Here is a 21,586-nt window from a genome sequence, read left to right on the forward strand (position 1 = left end):
AAAAAAAACACCATTCCCTCGGATATCATAATCGCAATGTCAAAATATTCGCAATTAGATATTTGTTCTAAATTGTTATTTACTCTGCATCAAAACCACTTGAAGCTGAGCTTCAGCTGTTCTCTGTGGGACGGCACAGAGCCTTTTCGGTCTCAGTCCTGTGTGGATTTTGTGAGGGAAGTCTGTAGACCAGGGGTCTTCAACCTTTCTTTCTTCTGAGAGCTACTTTGGCAAAATGAAAATGACCGAGAGCTACTCGTGTTTTTTTTTATCCTCATCGCTTATTTGAACACAAACAAACTGAAAAAGCTTGTTTTGCCTGAATTATTTTATAAAATGTTGATGTCCACAACTCACATTTTGCAATAAACATAACAAAAATAGTTTCATTTCATTTTGTTATCGTCTGCCCACACATGTCACTGTGTCACTTCACAAGAGTGCACATATGTACAGCTGTATGGATGATGAATACTGGGTATTTCCTTGGAAATATACTTACTTGGAAAGGGACTGGGAGCTCACAAGAGCCCTGCTGTAGACAGAACACCTTGTTGTTGTGTGTTATTTGCTCGGTGATATAGCCCATTTTCCTTTGTACATACACACTGTAAATAAAAACAGTATTATAGCATTTCAGTTTTACATAATTATCATGTTTCCTTGTTCTAGTTGTTTGTTTGCAGAATATATGTAGGAAGTTGTGTATAAACAACCGGGCACTGGAATGAGCTTCCTCTGTTTCAAAGACCAGCAAACACCACTGTTCCCAAGGTACCCTCTGATCTCTCGTTTGGATGTAGAAGATGGCCTGTTCGACTAATAATGCCCTAGTGCTGTGTTTCTTTGGGAAACAATTCAGTGGCGCACAAATTACCAGAGCTTGTTTATGGCACCACTCTACCCAAATCCAGCTCTTCGTGTCATTAGATGCCTATAATAATGCCATTCCAAAGCTCAATCTCTGCTCGGCGATGATATTGTCAGTTTGACTGATTCGCATCCATTAAGTGAAAACTAGACTCAGAGTCTACAGGCATGTTATCAGCTCGGAGAGGGTTCATTTGGTGCGCCATGCTGCTAGCATGGCTAAACAAGACAAATTGATCATTCCAACTTCAGATGAAGCTGTGTTGTTAATGGCTGCCATCAAACATTTAATTGTCAACACAGTCGGGTTGCGCCGTGACACAGAGTGAGAATTGTGGAGGTGGCCGCATCGTTTACAAGCGAAATGTCAAAGGGCCAGCTGCTGTATACACATCCTTATGTGTCCTTCTGTCCCTGCACTGTCCAGCCAAATTGTCACCAAATGACATTGAGCTGTCTCCAACAGCAAACAGTAAATGTATAATCAAAGCATGGCAAACGTAAGAGACAAATGTGTGCAGTGTCCACCGGAATTAATTTGTGTCCTATCCATAAACTATAATTGCTTGTGGCAATATTGTATTTTTTTTTTTTTAAACTATCTGCTACTCTGGGTACTACACAGGGACAACATCAGACTTGCACTGTTGCCAAAAAAAAGACGGGGGGAAAAAAGCACAAAATGGGCTGATTCTGAAGGGCAGACATACTTCCCAACAGTGTCTGAAATGTGCTGCAATAAATAATACTCTGTTGACAAAAATAGAAAGAGGAGGTAGCTGCCGGCCCTTAGGAGAATTTCTCAGTCTCTGTTGTTAAACCAGTTTTTCTTAAGGTGTTGACAAATGACAACTGTGTAACACAAATGTTTGATCATAGTGGTATCCCTCCATGTTATTTTTTCCTGTTATTGAGTGTAGCTGCCTCAGGTTCCACCTCAGTCAGTTTATCTTACTTTTGTATTATTTGAATAAGAAAGGAAATGCCCTTGTATCTCTCATTTCTTTAAAGAGTGTAATAAACAATTTAGTTGAATTATCGCAGTGTAGTTCATTATAAGTTAGTTTTCCAAAGCTGCCTTTAACCCAATTGTTTGTGATATGGACTGTCACACTTTGACATGACAATTAAGAGCTTATAGACCAAAACCACCTGTAATCTCTCGTGCACTGCCTCCCGCATAGCAAACATTGTGATGAGGTTTTCTGGTCCATTCATGGTACTGTCAGGAGATTACTGACTTTGAAAAAAAAAAAAAAAAACAGCACAGCAAAACTACATTCTTGGCGATGTTCAGGACCTCCTTCCCGACACGCCGCATCATGCTGTTTCAAAGTCTGTCAGATCACACTCTAAGCTCATACGCTGTAATCCTCTCACACTCTAAACAAGTATGGTGGAGAAGTTGCTGAAGGACGCACTTGTTTATAACAGCGTCGGTACAGAGCGAGGTCTGCCTTTATCATGCATGCCTGTGTTTCTTTTGTTACCGTTTCAGTTTTCTTGAATTAAAGGGACACTTTGTGGGTTTATCTGACCCACAATCCACTTTTTTATACATATTATGTGCTCCTGCATTGTCTAGTCGCTGTATAATAGTTTTTGTTTCATTTTCGTAGTGTTTCAAAAAGTCATGTAAAATAACATGGTCGCGGGCCGCCGTTGCATTGCCACTGTTAGCCATGTTTCTACCGGAGCCTGTAAGGACAAACGCGAGAGAACAAATCAAACGATTTACTTGTAGCGGAAGTCCCGCCTCCACTCTCTCTGCTTCGTCTGCTACGGCCGCGGTATCTCGCCCTCTCCCTCGCCTCACGAACCTCATCTGCTGACATGGCGAAAGACAACGAGGACAACATTTGACTGGCTGCGGATACCGTAGCGCTCAGGGAAGGGAGGGGGTGAGCAGAGGAGCAGTTCTTTGTTGTAAATTTCAGCCTCTCCTCTAGATGGCACTATAAACTACTTACTTCACCTTTAAAGCTGTTCTCGCTTGGGTTCTGCTGAGCAGCTCTCAAGTCTCATGCATTCACACGTGACATTTCACACGCTTATAAGTGATGATGCGGGGGCAGATTGCTCTGCGTAGTGCATTCATACAGCTGTCTTGAATTAGCAACCTATCAGTCTTACGGTAATTTTGGCTGCTGTCATGTGACTCTTGCTGGCCATAACTATTGTCAAAGGGTTAGGGTTAGGGTTAGGGTTAGGGTTAGGGAAACAGGTTGAAGTGAATATGCATACTTTTTTTTGCCAGACTGGCGACCTGTTCACACAGAGATGGTGTTTTAGGAACTGAAACGTGTTTTTTTGAAAACATTTACTAACTACTGTCAATGAAAAGTAAACTAATTTCAGTCTGAAAAGAAAAGTGATTCGATTGTAACATAAAGAGTAGAAAAAAGCTATTTTTATTTGAATTAATAAAACAGGTCAGTGATTGTTTCACACACAGTTCTTTGTATTGAACATCTACAGCTTGTGTGTGTGTGTGTGTGTGTGTGTGTGTGTGTGTGTGTGTGTGTGTGTGTGTGTGTGTGTGTGTGTGTGTGTGTGTGTGTGTGTGTGTGTGTGTGTCAGAGATAACTCCGCCCAATGGAAACCCAAATTTCAACAGTTAAAAAGACGTATATTTCGAATTTGGATGAAAACTGATTTCTAAAGTTTTTATTTCTAAATTACAGAAGAAGAAACTTGAATAGATGCTTGTCTGGGTATTTGAGATTAAGTCCTGAAGTTTATAAAAATGTGTATTTTCAAATTGAATCAATACAAGCTTTTGTTATACCACCAGAGAAGTTTAGTTCTGCTTTGAATACCATGTTTTTTTGTAATAAAACATTTTACATAGCCACCAGAAGATCATTAATGCTTTAACAATGTTCATGTTACCTAATGAGACAGCCTGTAATGTTCTCACTGTCTGCTGTTTGTTTCTAAAACTATAAAGAGGGTTTGAACTGGCACCACACAACGAGACCAGTGACTGCTTTTTTGGCATCTGCTGCTGGCTGCTAGTCAAATGATTTTTAAGGCTTTGGTGATTATGTTTAAAGTTCAGTGGGGGTCTGGCCCTGAGCTACTTTTCTGACCTTTTTAGATGCCTTTGAGCCTGCGTGAGTGCACTCTCGCATCCTCAGCCTCCTGACTGCTCCTCAGGCTAGTCTGAAAAGGAGTCCAACCCTTGCTGTCAGAAATCCAGTGAAGCCAAATGTCCTGCTGGAGAAACTGAAGCACGCTGTTTCCATGATTGTTTTTAAAAAGCACTAAAACATTTTGAGGGAATATGCACTGATGGTATCTTTTTTCTTTCTTGTTTCTTTTTTTTTTTTTTTCAGAACAAGAGCTTGAAAAATAAACTGCTCTCGGGACACAAACTGTGTGATGCCTACGCTGAGGAGGTAATTATTTCATATTTAATTGGCCTTGATTATGTTTTATCACACATATGCTTGATGCTTAGCTAATACTAATAACTGCTTAATGCTCATGTACTAGCTGCAGATATAATATTTAGTTTATTTATTCATGTATAATATTTGTTGAGAATTCACAAAGTGGACCTATCTCCAGGCTACGGTTTCCATAAAAATGTAAAAATATTTTCATAACACAGAGCAGAGTGGTGATCGACGGCTTGACAGAAGGTAACCATGGTTACCATTCTGATACCCTACAGGTATGGGAGAAATTGGTCAATATGGTTTAAGAAGTATAGTTATTATTGCATCACTCACATGTGCAATCTGTCCCTGAGCTTAGCCTTTTTTTTTACCAATATTTACTTCTGTGCCTGTCTACATTAATATTGATTATTATTCGAAATAAATTATTATTATGCATAATAAACCTGATCTGTAGTCAATCCCACCACTCCACCTATTTGTCCCACTGTCACTGTTGAACTGTATTTTATTAAAAATAAATTCTGCATGGTGCAAGATGTATTAGATTTTACATACACTTTACATGCTTTGTATTTGTTTAGATCAGGGGCCTCAAACTCAAAATGAGCTGGGGGCCATTTGAACTTCTAGTCTGGTCAGGAGGGGCGGGGGCAAGTGGAAAAAATTCCAACAATTCGGGAAAATTAGAAATTAGAATGATATCTTGATAATCCATCATGATGTTGCAATTACAAATAGTTAGGTTGTAAACACTCCGTCGATTACGGTGGTATTTATCGTCATTATCGCCGACCTCGTCGTCTTCAAACATAATTATGTCTTAACCATAAATCCCAGTCGATTTGTTCAGCGCGTTCAAAGTTATCAGCGATGACGTCATCGAAGACGAAACTCCTCAAAATCACTGCCTTCAGAAATCTCTCCGCTGTCAAAGTCCTCCATGTTCGCGTTAAGTAATTTCAAAACAATGTTGCGAGGAACACTTATACCCCCGAGAATTGACGTATCCGCTTTACTGGCGTCTATGAGAGAATAAAACGCGCAGCCGCTCTCCCGGCGTCAGTGGTAGAAGTGCGGCAATGCTTTCCAGGCGTCAATGGGTTAATAACATATTTTTCCTCAGTATCGGTAACAGATTACTACAAATACAATTGTACGATTCAATTATGCCATGATGATAGAATGTGTTCTTATCCAATTCTATGTCACTGAGTGTAGACTACATAATGTTCTACAGTGTTAACAGGAGCACAGACCAAATCTTCTAGTATGAATATAAAGTTGCAGTGCTCTCAAATGGACATTATACTGATCATTATAACCTTCATGAAGGTGCAATTTATACTCGAGGCAAATTATAGAAATTACTTCAATTGGTCATCAAATTCTCCAGGATCTCAAAAGGCTGTTTATTCCTGTACAGCAGATATTATCTACTGCATGCACACTAGTGTTGCAATAAATGAAAGCTATTATTTTGATGTACTGTGATAATTAGAACTGTAAGAGTTTACGGAGTTTCTGAATTAAGATAGAGAACAAAGACTCAGCTCAGTAAAGTCAGATTTTCCTGTGCAAGTTATTTCTGTATTGAACTTAGAAAGCTATTGATCTGACAGTGTCAGCAACGATGTACAGACGCTTAGACGTGACCCCAGTGACAAGCACAACACAGTTCAGAGATCCAGAAACCGTGATGGCACTTTTTTTTCACGATAAGAGTGCAGTGCCCGTAGGAAGTTTGTATTCCTATAGTGGGAGCTGAAGAAGATTTTTCAGTTATGGTAATGCATGATAATGAACGCATTTTGTGATTGTCAGCCACGCCACAACAGCTAGCCACACTCATGCTAATCAAAAATGAAAACATTTGCGTTGTGCCTAATGAGGTTGCACAGTGTTTATTATTTATAATATGTTGATGTTATCCTTATGCTAATGCTAATCGTAGCCCTGCTAGCTTACTTTTGGAAACAGGTTTGCCAAGTTAGCCGCAAAGTAATAGCATGCTTGTATTATGTTAGCTTTACCCTAATGCTAATCGTAGACTCACCAGATTACCTTTGGAAACAGGTTCGCCAAGTTAGCCACAAAGTAGTAGCATGCTATTGCTTAATAAATATGTGCTTGTGTATTGGTGAATGGACACCTTGTCGTTTCAGTATAACACCATGTTCTGCGGTGAACCGGGTGAAGACAGCCTCTTCACTCCCACCTCCCTGTTCCAGACAGCACAGCTGCTGCTGATGAGCTGCTGCCTGCCTGGTGTAGTGTAATAAATCAGCGAAAATTTAAATTTGTCCAAAAAATTTAAAAATCAAGGATGCACACCATCGGGCCATGCCCAACCCATATCTAAAGTCTTAGGGCGATCTGACTTACGGTCAGTAAGATATGCCTGTCACAGACAGAAAGAAGCAGCTTGCTATATAGATAAATAGTTCTAGCACTACTTGGCGTGGCACAGCTCAACTCTACTTAGTTTGGTATCAGGCATGTCGTTTTCCAATAATCCATCGTTCCTTCTCAACAAATGCAGGGTCATCATAGTTCAAAACTGCCTCAAAGCCGTTTTATACGCGACACAAACGCACAAATTAGTGACGAGCAAAGCAGTTATTTTCAGGGCACTGAATCATTAGAATCAGTTCATTAAAAGGTTTGGTTCAGTACTTCTTGCATGACCGGAGCACAGTCTGACACTAAATACATCAGACTCCTCTGTTAAATATTAAGATTTTAGTAATGTCTTTGCTAAATGTTGGAGATTATCGCATGTATTCAGGATTTAAAAACCTTTTTATCTGATCTAGAGTAGAGTACGGCATTGTTCCTGTGTCGGACTTCGCGTTCGTGACTCTTCCTGATGCTGAAGAGCTTTTTATTGACATGGGAGACTCGTGCTGAGACACAGGAAATTGGCGTTATAATTGCAAGCCTTCTTCCGTTTACAAATCCTACAGCTGAGCATCTCTGACATTTAATCATCCAAGCTTATCTGAGACACCGTCACATATACACACCCTGAGATGACGATGGCACGTTTGACAACACAGAACAAGTCTGATTTTAACGCTTCACGAAGGATTTGGAAAAGAGTTCAGAGGCTGTGAACAGGTCCTGATTGAATTTGTCAGCAATCCACATTCAGACAGACATTCCCCAGCAACAGCAGTGGAAATTATTTGGTGACAACATGCTGTATAATACTGTGTAGTGTTCTTATCCAGGGGTTCTTCAGTTATCGCTGCAGAATGGTTATGGCCACTAGACATTGAGTTATTTAGGATGCATATATCTAATATCATTTCCCTGAAACAGAGGTAAATAGAGGGCATTGTCTGCAATTCCCTAGTGGGGAAATAAATCAGTGAAAGGCACATTCTTCCATGCACCATACTCTAAACCTGAGAAGTTATTCATAGTTAAAAGGCAAAGGTTTACAAACTGAGACTGTAATCACACTGTAATCACAGCAGAGTGACAGAGGAAGACAGATACTAAAGCTGATAAAGTGTTGGCATCAGAGGAGATAATTGCACACTTCATTAAGAGTGTGTCTGTTGGAAAGGATGTGAGCGTATTTCCCGATAAACACGAGTTATCTTTCTATTATGATGTATTGTATCCTCTCATACGTATGTTTAGTATTGAGCTATTACACATTTTCACAAGTTATGACAGTGAACACCAACTCAAACCCTTGCACTATGACTTAACTGTTGTCCATAAATTCTCTCTTCACGCTTCAAAGGTCTTTTCAATTAGGATTTCCTCAAAGCAGTGCGAGAGCCAAAATAAAAATGAAAAAGAAATATATATAAAAATAAAGCAAAAAAGTTTGAGATTAAATCTATAAATGTTAAAATGACGTTTTAGAAGTCATGTCCAAGATCCATGACTTTCTAAGCACAATGCTTTTTGTTGCACACAATACATTTGCAGATTTTGAGAAAACAGCAGCTTACTTTTATGCGTGATTTCCCTTCTCATCTTGTGAAAATTGGCTTTGGGAATTCCTACATACAGTTTATCGGGAATACATTTAATTTTGAGAGGTAATCGTTTTGAAAATCGGCTTTAACTTGGGCTTGGCTTTTGCTTGGTCGATGTTGTTCTCCTTCCATCTGTGTTGCACGATGTAAAGTACATTTTAAAATCATTGTGTGGTTACTGTTAGATTATGCCTGAGCAGATCTTATAGCATTAACACTGAGTCAGTTAATCTATCAATTACATTTATTGTTGATTGATTTTGTCATAAATGTTTTTTTTTTCAGGTTTTTAAATTGTAAAACTAATATATTTATATAACCATAATTTGTCTTTACACATTATGCATTGTATACATTTTTGAGTCGAGAATCGATTTCGAATCAAATTGTGACCCTAAGTATCGGAATCAAATCGCGAGACACCAAAGATTCACATCCCTACAAAATGGTTTTCAGCTTATGTGATGTGACATTATTAACCCGTGTTATTTATAATATTATCGTGAAAATGATTCGCTGGTCCACAAGGAAGTGCTCTAACTACTTTTAATGAGATTAGTATAATGTATGTTTTAATGAAATATAACAATACCATTGTATCCATGTCTGAAATAGTAAGGGGGTAAAGCAGGTAATTTTTTTCAATATTGCACAACCTAATGATGTATTATTAATTGTGGGTAAAATTCAATTATATTAAATGTTTTCAAATTTTGTTTCTTTATTAAATAAATAGGTATACAGTACGTGACTAGGCAAAGTGTATCACAGACTTAGCAAGTTCAGTCACTGGCAGGCAGCCATCAGCCTGACTCAGCTGTGCAGTTGTTCACATCACCACTCAGAAGCCCTTCAAAAAAAATGCAGCAGTCTATTTAGAATGTCAAGGAAACTTAGCAGGAATCTGCAACTCACTCAGCTCTCTGCTGATGAGGTAGTGCACCCTGCTTTGCTGGCCGTTCTTCTTACCTCGTCCACTGGAAAATGTCATGGACCGCTCGGTGATGTCCTCAGGGTTAAACATCCTTAGTCGACCTCAAGGCTGAGACCCTTTCAGTGAAGTAGAAGGACATGTGGCAATCTGTTTTCTCTCAAGAGCAGGAATTTATTACCTATTTGCTATTCTGGCACGTTCATGGTGTTGCTGCAGGTCATCATTTTGATGAGGGATGTCAGTACTCTTCAGTATTTTTGCTGTGTTTTCACCAGAATTACATTTTTATTACATTGCGTTCTTGCATCATGGTTTTATTGGAATTTAGTTACACTGGTTTGAGAAGCAGTTTGTATGTACTGGTTGATTTGAAGGTGAATGGCCTTGTGAAGTTAATTTAACAGTCACAAGCTTTATGTATATTTTAGTGTTTTAGTGTTAGTTAAACGGAAGTTGGAAGCATCCAATTCTGAGGTTGTTGTATGCATTTCTGAGATAAACATTTGTTTTTTCTTGTTTTACACACAAAGACAAATAATGGGCAGCCATTGTCGATTGAAAGATTAGGTGTGTTTTATTAAAAACCAGATAGAACCTCTGCTATGCGGGATTGCCGAGTCTAATCATCGATGCCCTTATGCATCGTCATGCTTAAGACTGTGTAATCAAGAAGCAGCAAGGAAATCTGCTCTGTTTATTTCAGTAATTATCCAATTAACATTAGAGTAATGTTTGAGAATGTTAGTGCACAAAATTTACATTTAAGCATTTAGCAGACGCTTTTATCAAAAGCGACTTACACGAGAGGAATAAGCTACGTAGAAGACGTCTTAGAAAGAATTCCACTCGATAGGAACAGGGACGCCTTGGTAGGTCATTCCACCAGCGTGGAACGACACATGAAAAGGGTCTGGATTCTCTTGTGCGGGGTGTTGGCACCGCCAGTTGACAATCCTTTGATTATATGCACTAAAGACCTATGACCTTCAGTTACTGTCACTGAAAAATTATAGAAAAACTGTACAGGGACTTTGACTGAGGCGGGACTGTCAAACTAAATACTGAAACTCAAAACTCCAATCTACTGAAGTTTCCACGCACATCAGTCTTGCTTATAAAGTGTGAAAAACAGCAAACTGCCCCTAAGGAACGGTTATTCATACAGAAACCTGTTGTAGATATAAGAAGTCAGAGGAGAATGGCGAGACAGGAGTTGACAGAAAAGCTGAGATACCTGAGATTACAACTCTTTACAACTGTAATGAGCAGAAAAGCATCCTGGACTGAACGATATGTCGAACCTCGGGGTGGACATCTAACAAAAGAATGAGATCTGAGGCTGCAGTCAGCACAGGCTCACCAAAACTGGACAGACTAGACAAACATAAAGTGGACTGATGAATCCTGAATCCAAACAGCCACGTGTCAACAGTCCAGGCCAGTAATGGTGGTGGTAGAGTAATAGCATGGGGGATAGTTTCTCTGCACACTGTGGGCTTAGCTGAATATTGTTTGTTTGCAGCAACCTATTTCAGTGTTGTGCCTCCTTCTATGGCCACAGTGTACACATCATCTGATGCTACTTCCAGATGAACAGTGTACTGGTCCAGTATCAGTACGCTCTTCCTTGGGAGTTGCTTGATGTGAGTTTGTGAAGGGAACATATTATGCAAAATCAACTTTTTAATCATGTTAATACTCATATTTAGGACTCTCGAGGCCCTATGAGTATAGGCCAATTGTGAAAAAAGATGACTCAGTCATGTTTTTGTGGTCTGCCTCAGTCTAAGTACAGGGGATAAAACACGCAATGTTGGCTTCCACACTCATTGCTACGTCACAATGAGACACTCCTGGAAAGCTCCGCTTTGTCCCTAAAAAACGTGAGAGTGCAGGCGAGAGCAATCGCAACTGTGGATACATTTTATAAATGACAGCAATGTGCCGGCTAGAGTCGGCAAATGATGGCTTTTCCAAATACTAACTGCTGTTAGCTGCCGGAGCCTCAGTGACGCTGATATAGTTTCCTGTGTCTCATTTGCATTTAAAGAGACAGGCACTCAAAAGTGAGCGTTCTGAACAGGGCTGTTTGGGCAGGGTGATTGAACTGCTGTGGTGCTTCATCCTTAAGTTATTTTGAAGTATGTCACAGAAATAGGGTATAATATGTCTACTTTAAAATTGCTCCAGCATGATGCAGGAATAAGAAATTAGAATTCAAAGCAGCTTGTACACATACAATGAATGTTTGATATTTTGGTGGCTTTGATAACGCGTTGTTTTTGAAGATGACGTATGCTCCGGGCTTTCATGATGTAGCCTGCAATATAATTAGCAATGTGCACAGTGAGCAATACAGAGCAGATCCCTTAAATAAAACAGATGTATTGCTGTGCTGTTGTACTTCATTCACTATCCATATTGATTAAATCAGATTACCCTGACTGAAATGACTGAAATAAAAATATATGCTTTCAGTCAGTACGTTTTGGCTGCCAGCCAGCCACTACTTTGCCTCTGCTTGCCTTGCATGCTTCAGCCAATCAGACACATCTCACAAACAGGGCAATCTGTTTGAATACACATACAAACGCATGTTGACACACCAAAGCCCCGTCATGTCATAACACCTGTTCGCATCGGATTTTACGTGATGGTGAGCAGTTGTGCTTTTCTTTGTCAACAAAGATTTGTGGCGAGCCAAATTTAAAATCAATATTGCTCCTCTGTGTTTCTCTGCTTCAATGTGATGTGTAGTTTGCCTTCATGTTATAACACTTGAAATCACAGAAGGAACATAAATGCAGAATCATTAAATCAGTATAATCTCCTCATTGCCAGTTCAAGCATGCTCGTACACACTGTCACGTTTAGACACACACACGTAAAAAGCTGCTTGATGCACTTTGATGCAGCGCAGGATTGTGCGGCTTAGGCTTTTGCCGAAAGTTATTGATAGTGTCGAAAGTGAGGGAGCAAAAAAAATCAATTCCTTCAAAAACTAATCTGCATCCAACAAAGGAGCTGTAGTAAATTGGACACATAAAATGCAGGTAGTCAGGGGAAATGAAAGAAATCTGTCAAGATTTGGAAAAGGGAAACAAATGATCAAGTCCCCGTTTGGGTGATTTTACACACGATTACTTTTATGCGTAAAGTATAATGTGTGCAAAGTTAATAATAATAATATCATAATGGCCTTGAATAATTTTGCAACCTTGAGTTGCTCACCTGCCTCTGCACCTCCCCTCTCAGTGGTATGGAATGCTTTAGCCTCTTGAAGCTCATTATTTTTGTTTTACAGCCGCAACTTGACCATTTTCATCACAGCAGACAGCTGTTTCCACTTCTAATAAACCCACTGCACAGTATACCCACCCAACACCAAAACACATACAGCGAACGTAAGTGCCTCTCTGGTGATCTTAGTCAAGCATTAAGCAGCTAAAAGATTTATCTTTTCCAGGTGTTGGTTCAGATAAAAACCAGAGAATAGTTAAAGGATATTAAAAAGGATAATTTAAAATTACCTCAATTTGTGTCAGTTGGATGTTTGTAAAAATATTACATCCCACATCAACTTAATAGTATTTTGGTTTACGGCTTAAATGTGTTGCCCTGTAACAACGTCTTTCATAAACTGCCGTGATAATTATTCATGATAATATTAGTAACACTTGTTGTTGGATAAACTAGCGACCTAACCCTGGATTTCCACTGGACGCGGAAAGTCAGCGGCGCGGTTCTGCTTCGTCCTCTGCCTGGCGTCAATCCCCACCGGGCGCGTTACGGCAGCAGCGCGGTGCCTTGGGAGCCAGCGGTATTCACGGAAGATCGCGCGATAATCTCAAATGGACGCGAGTTCCCGAGATCCAGCGATAGACTGTGTGTATGAAAGAAACAACAACAACACAGCTTCTTTTCATTCTCCGACGTGGAAGAACTGTTGATCTGGTGTCATAAATGATTTTATGTTTCTCCACTTCAACAATCAGTCTCTTGTCGTAAATTATGACTCTCCGAGACGCTCAGATTAATTGACTGTTGACCTGATAGCACCAGTCACGACGTAATGTTGATGTGAGGTTGTGACAGGTTATATGACCTGCGTATTGTGTTTTATTTCGAAAGGGGGGCGTCAAATGTTTTACTTTGATTCTGTGTCGCTTTTTCTGTCTGGTGCGATCTGCTCTGTTGGAATTTAGGAGGTTCAGCAGCGACAACGGCAAAAATAGAACTGCTACCTATCGATAGCGCTGTGGCGCAGCGAGACGCTTCTGGGACGCTGCTGAGATGCTCCGCATTGCGTCTGGTGGAAATGATCTCATTGATTAGAATGGAAGCGATTTGCAACGGCGACCGCGCCACTGCCGTTCCGCGGCCGTTCCGTGTCCAGTGGAAATCCAGGGCTAGTGCAACTCTGAACCAGAATGAAGGAATCACAACCCAATCTTCCCTAATGTACTAATATCAGACGACAAAGCCAATCTTGAAACTGTGAAAGTGAAAAATATGCACTCTGTACGTACTTTGTCCTTGAATATTTTTGAAAATGTTTGACAATCATTATACCAAACTTTAAAAGAAATATTGCATCATTATATTTGGTTTTGTCATTCTTTAAAATGCAGGCTCCAGCCTTGCAGAATTTGAACCATCAAGATGACAGCTCTTATTTTTTTATTTTTTTTTAAAATTACACCGACAATGTGGTAATTCAAAGATCTCAGCACATTTGATTCCAACATTTGCATTTCTGAATCAGCAGTATTACTCAGGCAACTATTTTGAAATCTGCATTCAGCAAACTGATTATCTGTTTGAGTTAACATTGAATTGTATGACCTCATCTACAGAAAACACAACATAACCATTTAATATAAAGAGGTTAAAGTGAATCTTGGAGTCGGGTCTCTGGTGTTTAACCTTATAGCTATTTATGAGGATGTTAATATTTGGATCCAGTTACACGAGACAGAGATGAGTGTCTTGAGACATGGAATCACTCTGGGAAGAGCAATAACTGGATACATTACAGGATAAATAATCTAATAAAAAAAAATGAAAAAGGAAAACACATCGGTGCCTCAGGTTTATGTTCAGTGAGTTTTGATGAAACTGGAGCCCACATGTCACATTTTTACTGCCACTGTGAAGAAGTTATAGAGATTGACCGTGATTATGAATAAAACATTTTTTGGGGGGGGAACATTCTCGCTTTTTTACATTTTGTGTTTCCACAAAATGAAGATGTGTACAAAAACGGGTGGGTGAAAAGGGCAGATTACACAGGGCCATTATACAGAGACAAGCAACTTGTCAACCCTATAGGAAATTCAGAGGAAGTAGAGCAGCAAAATACAGTGTGTGCTTTTTTTTACCGCTATCTTTTGCATAAGTTATCCACAGAACGTCAAAACTTTGTACTGCACTTAGTCGTACCTGTAGCAAGACAATGTCAAGTTTGAAATCAATCAATATTTTTATTATATACATATATATATATATATACCTCAGAGTAGTGTAAGAAGTTTTTCATTTTTATTTTCTTTATTTTTCACAATGTAGTCTGGTTTTAAGACAAATGTATATGTTTTGTATTCCTGGATAGTTAAGCGATTGATGAAGTGTTTATTTTGGTCTAAAGAGAAGTTTTGTACTATTAATGTTCATGTTCTTGATATTGCAATGCAACAATCGTTAATAATAATAAAATCCAGGCTTTTTTTTCTGGACGTTTTCCAAAAGGTTTTCAAGTATATTTTTAAAAACCAAACCATGAGTCAAAAACTGAAGTCTGAACCAAATCTTGGGTTTGGGGAACCGTTACACCCCTAATTTGAATGCTAAATAATCCCCAGATACAAAGAGTGATTGGAACAATGTAGTCTCTCTAAGGTCACAGCAAGAAACCCTGTACAAGGCTACTGATTTCCAGGCTTTTTAGTGTTCAAGTTTGCATTGAGCAACTTTGACGATGCTCTCTACCAAGCTGTCTGTGCTCTGTGTGCACCCACTGATGTGGAGCAACACAGTGAATGTTAGGCAGAGCTGGTCACTGTATGTATGGGGGGCAACACACACAAAATAAACTGTTAGTGTGTGTATGTGTGTGTGTGTGTGTGTGTGTGTGTGTGTGTGTGTGTGTGTGTGTGTGTGTGTGTGTGTGTGTGTGTGTGTGTGTGTGTGTGTGTGTGTGTGCTGCTTACCAATGACAGGCAAGACCTTGCTGTAATCTGCATGTGTACGGTCATGGTGGTTGTAATATGTGTAGTGGAGGTGAGAATTCAGATTTAAACAGTGGGCAAGACGTTGGTGCATGACTGCGTCATTGTGTGGACTATGCAGTTCAGTGAAGGGGAGATTTGATATTTTCTTCCTCTCACTAGGGCCATCCTTTAAGCCAGAGCTTTACCCAGGGAACACTCACAAAGGAGTCTTCTGCTGCAGATGGCAGAATCCTGCTACGTGATCTAAAACCAATTTCACTATTTGAATAAGCTAACTCTTATTTTTCTTATCTTCTCGTTGCAGTCCAAAAAAATCCAGGCTCAACTGAAAGAACTGCGGTATGGGAAAAAGGATTTAATTTTTAAGGTAAGCACAAACTGAAGAGAGGGGGGCGGGGTCTTTATAGTAGCTTCAGACCAGGGGTAAACAGGTGCTTTCAAAACACCTTGAATAGATGACCCCATCACACAAGGTACTCCAATTAAGTCTGTCTGTGATAATACAGATCCTTCCAGCAAGGCAGACACCTGCAAAGTCAATTGGTCAGCACTTTCTCCACATACCGTGTTTGTCCCTTATATACTGCAAGAGCTAAATGTTCTCAGATCTGGGTATTTATTGGTATTTACTGACCTTTCATGCCTGTTTCCGGGGTTAAAATGCCAGTTGACAGTTCTGCCTCTATGATGTCAGTTCTTAAATGTATGTTTTGATTCTGCAGACCCATCATTCCTTAAGCTTTGTCTGACATAAATGAATAAAAAGTACCCGGTCCATCAAGACTGAATTTTATGCCACTCGTAATGCCTGAATATATTGTCCCTCCATGTCCTGTTCCCTGTTCTCTTTCCAGCCTGTGAATGATGGATGCATCGACTTGTTTGCCCTGTGTCACTGCTCGTAAATCGCTGTCTCTAAATTGCATCAGTCAGTCATCCCCCCCAACCCCCCCCCCCCCAAAAAAAACACAACATTATTGCTCAATGTCACCAAACATTTCACTCAGACCTCTGAAACATGGTGTGTGAGATTTGCAGACCCACGAAGATCGAGCTAATTTGATCACACTCTGCGTCCTGTAAAACGTCCTGTTATTTTTTTGAAAATTGAAAGTCAGCTTTTTCTTTGATGGAAAGGTCAGAGAGAAATGCACCATGTCCCTGATCTCAAATGATCCCTCAAGCTATTCCTGAAAAAAAAAAAACTCATCTGTATTCCCCATATGCTGTGATCAAAATCCCAGCGGGGGGATGAGGGGAGCAGCGAGTCAAGAAGAGTCACTCAAGTTTCGGAAATGTCATCATCCTCACAGGGGAGATGTCAGTCGAGGCATCCTGACCAGAAGGCGTCTGACTTTGGCTGTTGTGCTGTAAAAAGTGCATTTTGCAGCAGAATGTCACAGCACGCAATGCACTTTACAACGTTCACAAAAAACGGAAACCACACTGAATCAAGACACCGTTTTGAGAAAATCTATCAGGTACGACCATGGAAAAAAGGAACCATAACATTTTACTATCTATTCTTTATATATAAAAATATATATAAAAAAGGAAGTTTTTAGTCAAATCCAACATTGCAGATCTAACTAGAAGCACTCAGAGAGCACAGATCTATGTTCAGCCCCCCACAAAATAACAATACAAATAGTAGGGCTGGGCGATATGGCATCAAATCAATATCACGATAAATTGAGCAGTTCACCTCGATAACGATAAATGAACGATAAGTTCGAAGTTGCTAAATGACGTCATCGCATAATTTGCAAAATTGACAATTTGCCTGATATAAGCATGTGCGCAGTGACACAGATATCAGTACTGACACATATCAAACATAACACATATATATATATATATGTATATATACGCGACTACACATGCTGTACATGTCCGAGTGTCTTAAAGGGACATGAACATACCGGTAGCCTGCCTACCTACACACACAGCCAAAAACGACTTTTATTTTTTTATTTTTTTATTTTATTTTTTTATTATCGAATATATCGATTAAGACAAAATGATGTCGATTATCATCTTAAATTTGGATAACGATAAATGTTCGATATATCGCCCAGCCCTAAAAAATAGTGATAGCATCTACGGATCACGCCCAAAATTCAGTCATCCAAATCCGTCCACGTCTTTTTGAGTTATCTTGCTAAAAGACAGACAGACAAACTATAGCGAAAACATATACCTCCTGGCAGAGGTCAAAAGTTGAGGACATATAGCACCCAGAGAATAACTGAAATGCAGCTGGTCTCCATTAGAAGTGCTCTGATTTAAAGGACAGCTGGAAAAGAAAAAACAGACCTGATACTGAATCCGAACCAAACTCTCCCAAATCTAAAACGCAAAAGCTACACAGAGGCGGGTTCCCCTTCACTTGCTTAGTCATAAGCAAGTGCATTTCCCTGTGAGACAATCTATTTGGCAGAGAAACTATATTCAAGCCTTTTACATTTTCTTTTCTCCTTCACTCCATTTTTGAATCTACCCCAGGAGCATTTTTTTCTCTGCCAACTTAGAAAGAAAAAAAGAAAAGAAAAATGATGGTCCGATGTAGTTGCATGCCTCGTGTAGCAGAGTGGCTCGTACCTCGCTGACCCCACACCTCTCTAATGGACTCAACACAGAAATTTAGAGGTTTAGACTTAGAGGCACTAAACCAGAAAGTCAGCATTTCTGGGTCAACGGCCGTGCACTGGGAGTCCTCTGAGTATCCACTGATGATGCTCTGTGTAATGGACGGATAAAGAGACGTCTGAAGCATACAAACTCTTCAGACCTTTAAAATGACTAACTAAGAGGAGGCTGCATCTTTTTTTATTATTATTATTCATATGTGCTTGTCAGCCAATTTTGCCTGAAGTCATGATTATTCAGTACTCTACACTTTCCTAAACTCAGCAGTTGGTGTTGTTTTGCAATATTTCTTAAACTCATATACATAGAGGAAGATTTTCTGTTTTCTTTTTTCTTCAGTAGTGTCCGGAAATACGGAGCCCTGAAGTGACATGAGAAAAACATTTTGAAGAAAATTTCGAGTTTCAAAGTCGAGATCTCTAGTTTCCAAAAAATTTCAGTCATTTTTTTGAAATCTCGAGTTTGAAACTCAAGATCCTGACTTTGAAGCTTGACATTTCAAAAAAATGACAAAAAAAACTAATAAAAAATACTTGAGATCTCGAGTTTCGAGATCTTGACTTTGAAACTCTAGATTTAAAAAAAATGACAAAAAAAATGTTTCACATCTTTATTTTAACTCGAGATTTAAAAAAAATGCCAAACAAAGAAATTCCCCTCCCCCAAACAATTTTTTGATAATTTTTTGAAACTCAAGATCTCAACTTTGAAACTCAAGATTTCACGTTTTTTTTTAATCAGTTTTTATTTCTGTAATTTTCTTCGTCTTTTATTTATTTTTTTCATGTCACTTCGGGGGCTCCGTACTTAAGAACTCTTTTTGCCTTGTACATCATATTCTACTGTAACCTGCCAGTGGTTTAATTGCAAGTCTCGACTCTCCTGTTAAAAGACGTTTTAATCAATACCCTTGAAAATCATTTAAATGTCTACCAGTGAATACTTCCTCCCTTCGCCATTTGGCCACAAAGAGATTATAAACAAGCCTTTGTGACTTTGATTAAGGAGCCTTTCAAAGATCTCTTCAAACTTCTTTGGATTCCCTCGCAAGCACAGCCCGGCAGCTACAAATGACTTTGTCCTAAACTTTCTCTCGACAGACAAAGACCTTCTGAGAGAAAGATCTGATTCTTGGGCTTGTTTTAAAACCCAAAGTTGGGGGATTGCTGTCCTGCCCTTGACTTGCACTGTGCGATTCATCTGTCAGAGAAAGCAGACACTCTTTTTATCTGTCCAGCTGATAGGTGTAAGTAGCAGACATGTACATCATTAAAATTAGCACGGTGCTGACAGGAATGGTGATGGCATCAGTAAAGTATCCTCCTCTGTTCCACAAAGCTCACAACGTTTCACATAAGTCTATTAAACCAACCAAAAATAAGCCCCATCACCTGTTTGTATACTCTTATATTTTCGCAGAGGCTGTTTGTTGTTCGCTGACCTTGGGTGTTTCAGAACTTAAGACTCTGCAGTTCATCATTTTTAGAGGCCAGTAAAAGACACGCAATAAACGTTCATGGCTCAAAGTCCATCATCAAGTAGAGTTTTACACCGATCGCGTGCATATTATCCCCTTTCTTTTTGTTGATTAATGCATCCATCGTAAAAGACTCGTCAGACACAGCTCTGTTGGTCCTTATATGAGTTACTGTATATGGCCCCATTTACTGAATATGTACTTTTCTGTTGGGGATTAAACTCAAGTACTGATGCTCATTAAGGGGTTTGATGGTTTCAGGGAGTCTGCTCCTAAAACCTTCGGGATTAAACCTTTCTTCTATTTTATTTTATTTTATTTTTCAGTGGAGCTTTGAATTAACATTGTTATATGACTACCCTTTTCATTCTGTACTTCTCTGAGTGAAATTGATATCTATGACTCCCCCCAGTATTTCACAACTAAAACATGAACCACGAATCGGGCAGGTTTATGATATCCGGGCTACTTTCTAGTTTAAATAATCAAGCGATTCCTTTGGCGCTAAATAACGTGAAGGTTATTGCTTTATTAAGGTGTGTAAGAGAGCAGTGGAGGTGTACAGTACAATAATAGAGCTGTGTTTTTCCTTCGGGACAAAAGTGACAATTAGTTAAGTAATAAAGGGGAAAGTCGGCCCTTTGTGTGAAAGATTTGTGTAACAGATACTTTACCGGGTAGATGAGCTGGCGATGGAGAAATGCTTTGTATGCACCAAACAAAGGCTGTTTCAAATGTCTTGTCTTTACAGGGGCAGCAGCTAATGGACTTGGAGCACAAGTTAAACATAGCCAAAGAAGAACTCGAGAAGACTGCACTGGATAAGGTGAATCACAAGGACACGTTCACTTACATTTACATTTTATTTCTAATAGCGCCGTATTTGTTCAGAAGTGTGTTTAGCTTCCAGCTCATCTACAATACAAAAATTGCATCTAATTTATTAAATGAATGAATAAATTATACTATGTAGTCACATTGGACTGTATAAATTAAGAGTGTTTTGGATGGATGGAGGTCAAGTGTACGAGTAAAAAAAGAAAAATTGTCATTCATAAGAGCACTTGTTACTGGGGTTTTTTATCTTAAAAATGTTTGAACATGAGCAGCAGCTTCAGTTTATGTTTGCATGAAGTTACTGACGCGCTGTCACCGGGGACGAGGTAGAGGAGAAAATGTGCTGGTTCTGGTGCTCAGCCCAGGAGTATTGACGTCAGTGGCTGTTGTAAAATAATTGACTAATCATCCTGTCTATTATCATCATTATCGATGAAAGCAAAATTATCTTTTGAACATGTTTTCTCTTTCTCATTCCTCCGCTGGCTTCTGCGTCACGCCTTGCCTAATGATGCCTCGTAGCTGGTCCAGAGTCTCTTTAAAGCATTTAAGGCATCCCATGGCTTTAATGCTTAAATTAATTTCACATGTTGATGGAAGGAGCGATAGAGGCGTCATCATGTGTTTGTGTTGTTTATGTGTGTGTGTGTGTGTGATCTTGCTTGGGGACAGGAGTCCCAGCTGAAGGCGCTGAAGGACACAGTCCACATCTGCTTCTCCGCTGTCCTGCACAACCAGCCCAGCAGTAGCCACAGATTTCCCACTGCCCCTGCTCACTTGTTCAGATACTCATCGCTGATCAACAGCTCCAGAGTCACCTTTCAGCAGCCACACGCCAAGGTATGTCAATATTCACAGTTCCATCTGATTTTATAATCTTTATTGTTTTTAGTGCTGGGCGTGTTAGCGCGTTAACGGCGCGTTTCCATGACGACTGATTGGAAAAACACGTGTGTGACGTCGTGTTTAGGTGACATTGTTAAAATTAGTGTCTAAAGTAACGCTAAACTTTAAAAACAGAGGCACACATAAGCAGTTATACGCTGGTTATTTGTAACGCTGCTCTTTTCGTTTAATAAACAGACCACTCCAGTTCGACTGTAGGCGCGTATGGCAAGCCGCTTTAACATTTAATCCCTAGACTGGATATGTATGACAGACATCTGTAATTGATTCTTCCTAGTCAA

General features: G+C 39.5%; 1 protein-coding gene across 1 annotated transcript in view; it reads left to right on the forward strand.

Moving 5' to 3' along the window:
• Positions 1-21,586, forward strand: part of luzp2 (leucine zipper protein 2) — a gene marked incomplete at its 5' end in the record, with an annotated part of 150,097 nt that overhangs the window by 104,030 nt on the left and 24,481 nt on the right. Inside the window, 4 exons of the mRNA XM_083901252.1 lie at positions 4,209-4,271; positions 15,741-15,803; positions 20,314-20,388; positions 21,072-21,239. Of these exons, the coding sequence (XP_083757378.1) occupies positions 4,209-4,271; positions 15,741-15,803; positions 20,314-20,388; positions 21,072-21,239 (369 nt within the window). The remainder of the gene's footprint in view (positions 1-4,208; positions 4,272-15,740; positions 15,804-20,313; positions 20,389-21,071; positions 21,240-21,586) is intronic.

Source organism: Microchirus variegatus (genome assembly GCF_963457635.1).
Source record: "Microchirus variegatus genome assembly, chromosome: 14".
In the NCBI taxonomy this organism is placed as follows: domain Eukaryota; kingdom Metazoa; phylum Chordata; class Actinopteri; order Pleuronectiformes; family Soleidae; genus Microchirus; species Microchirus variegatus.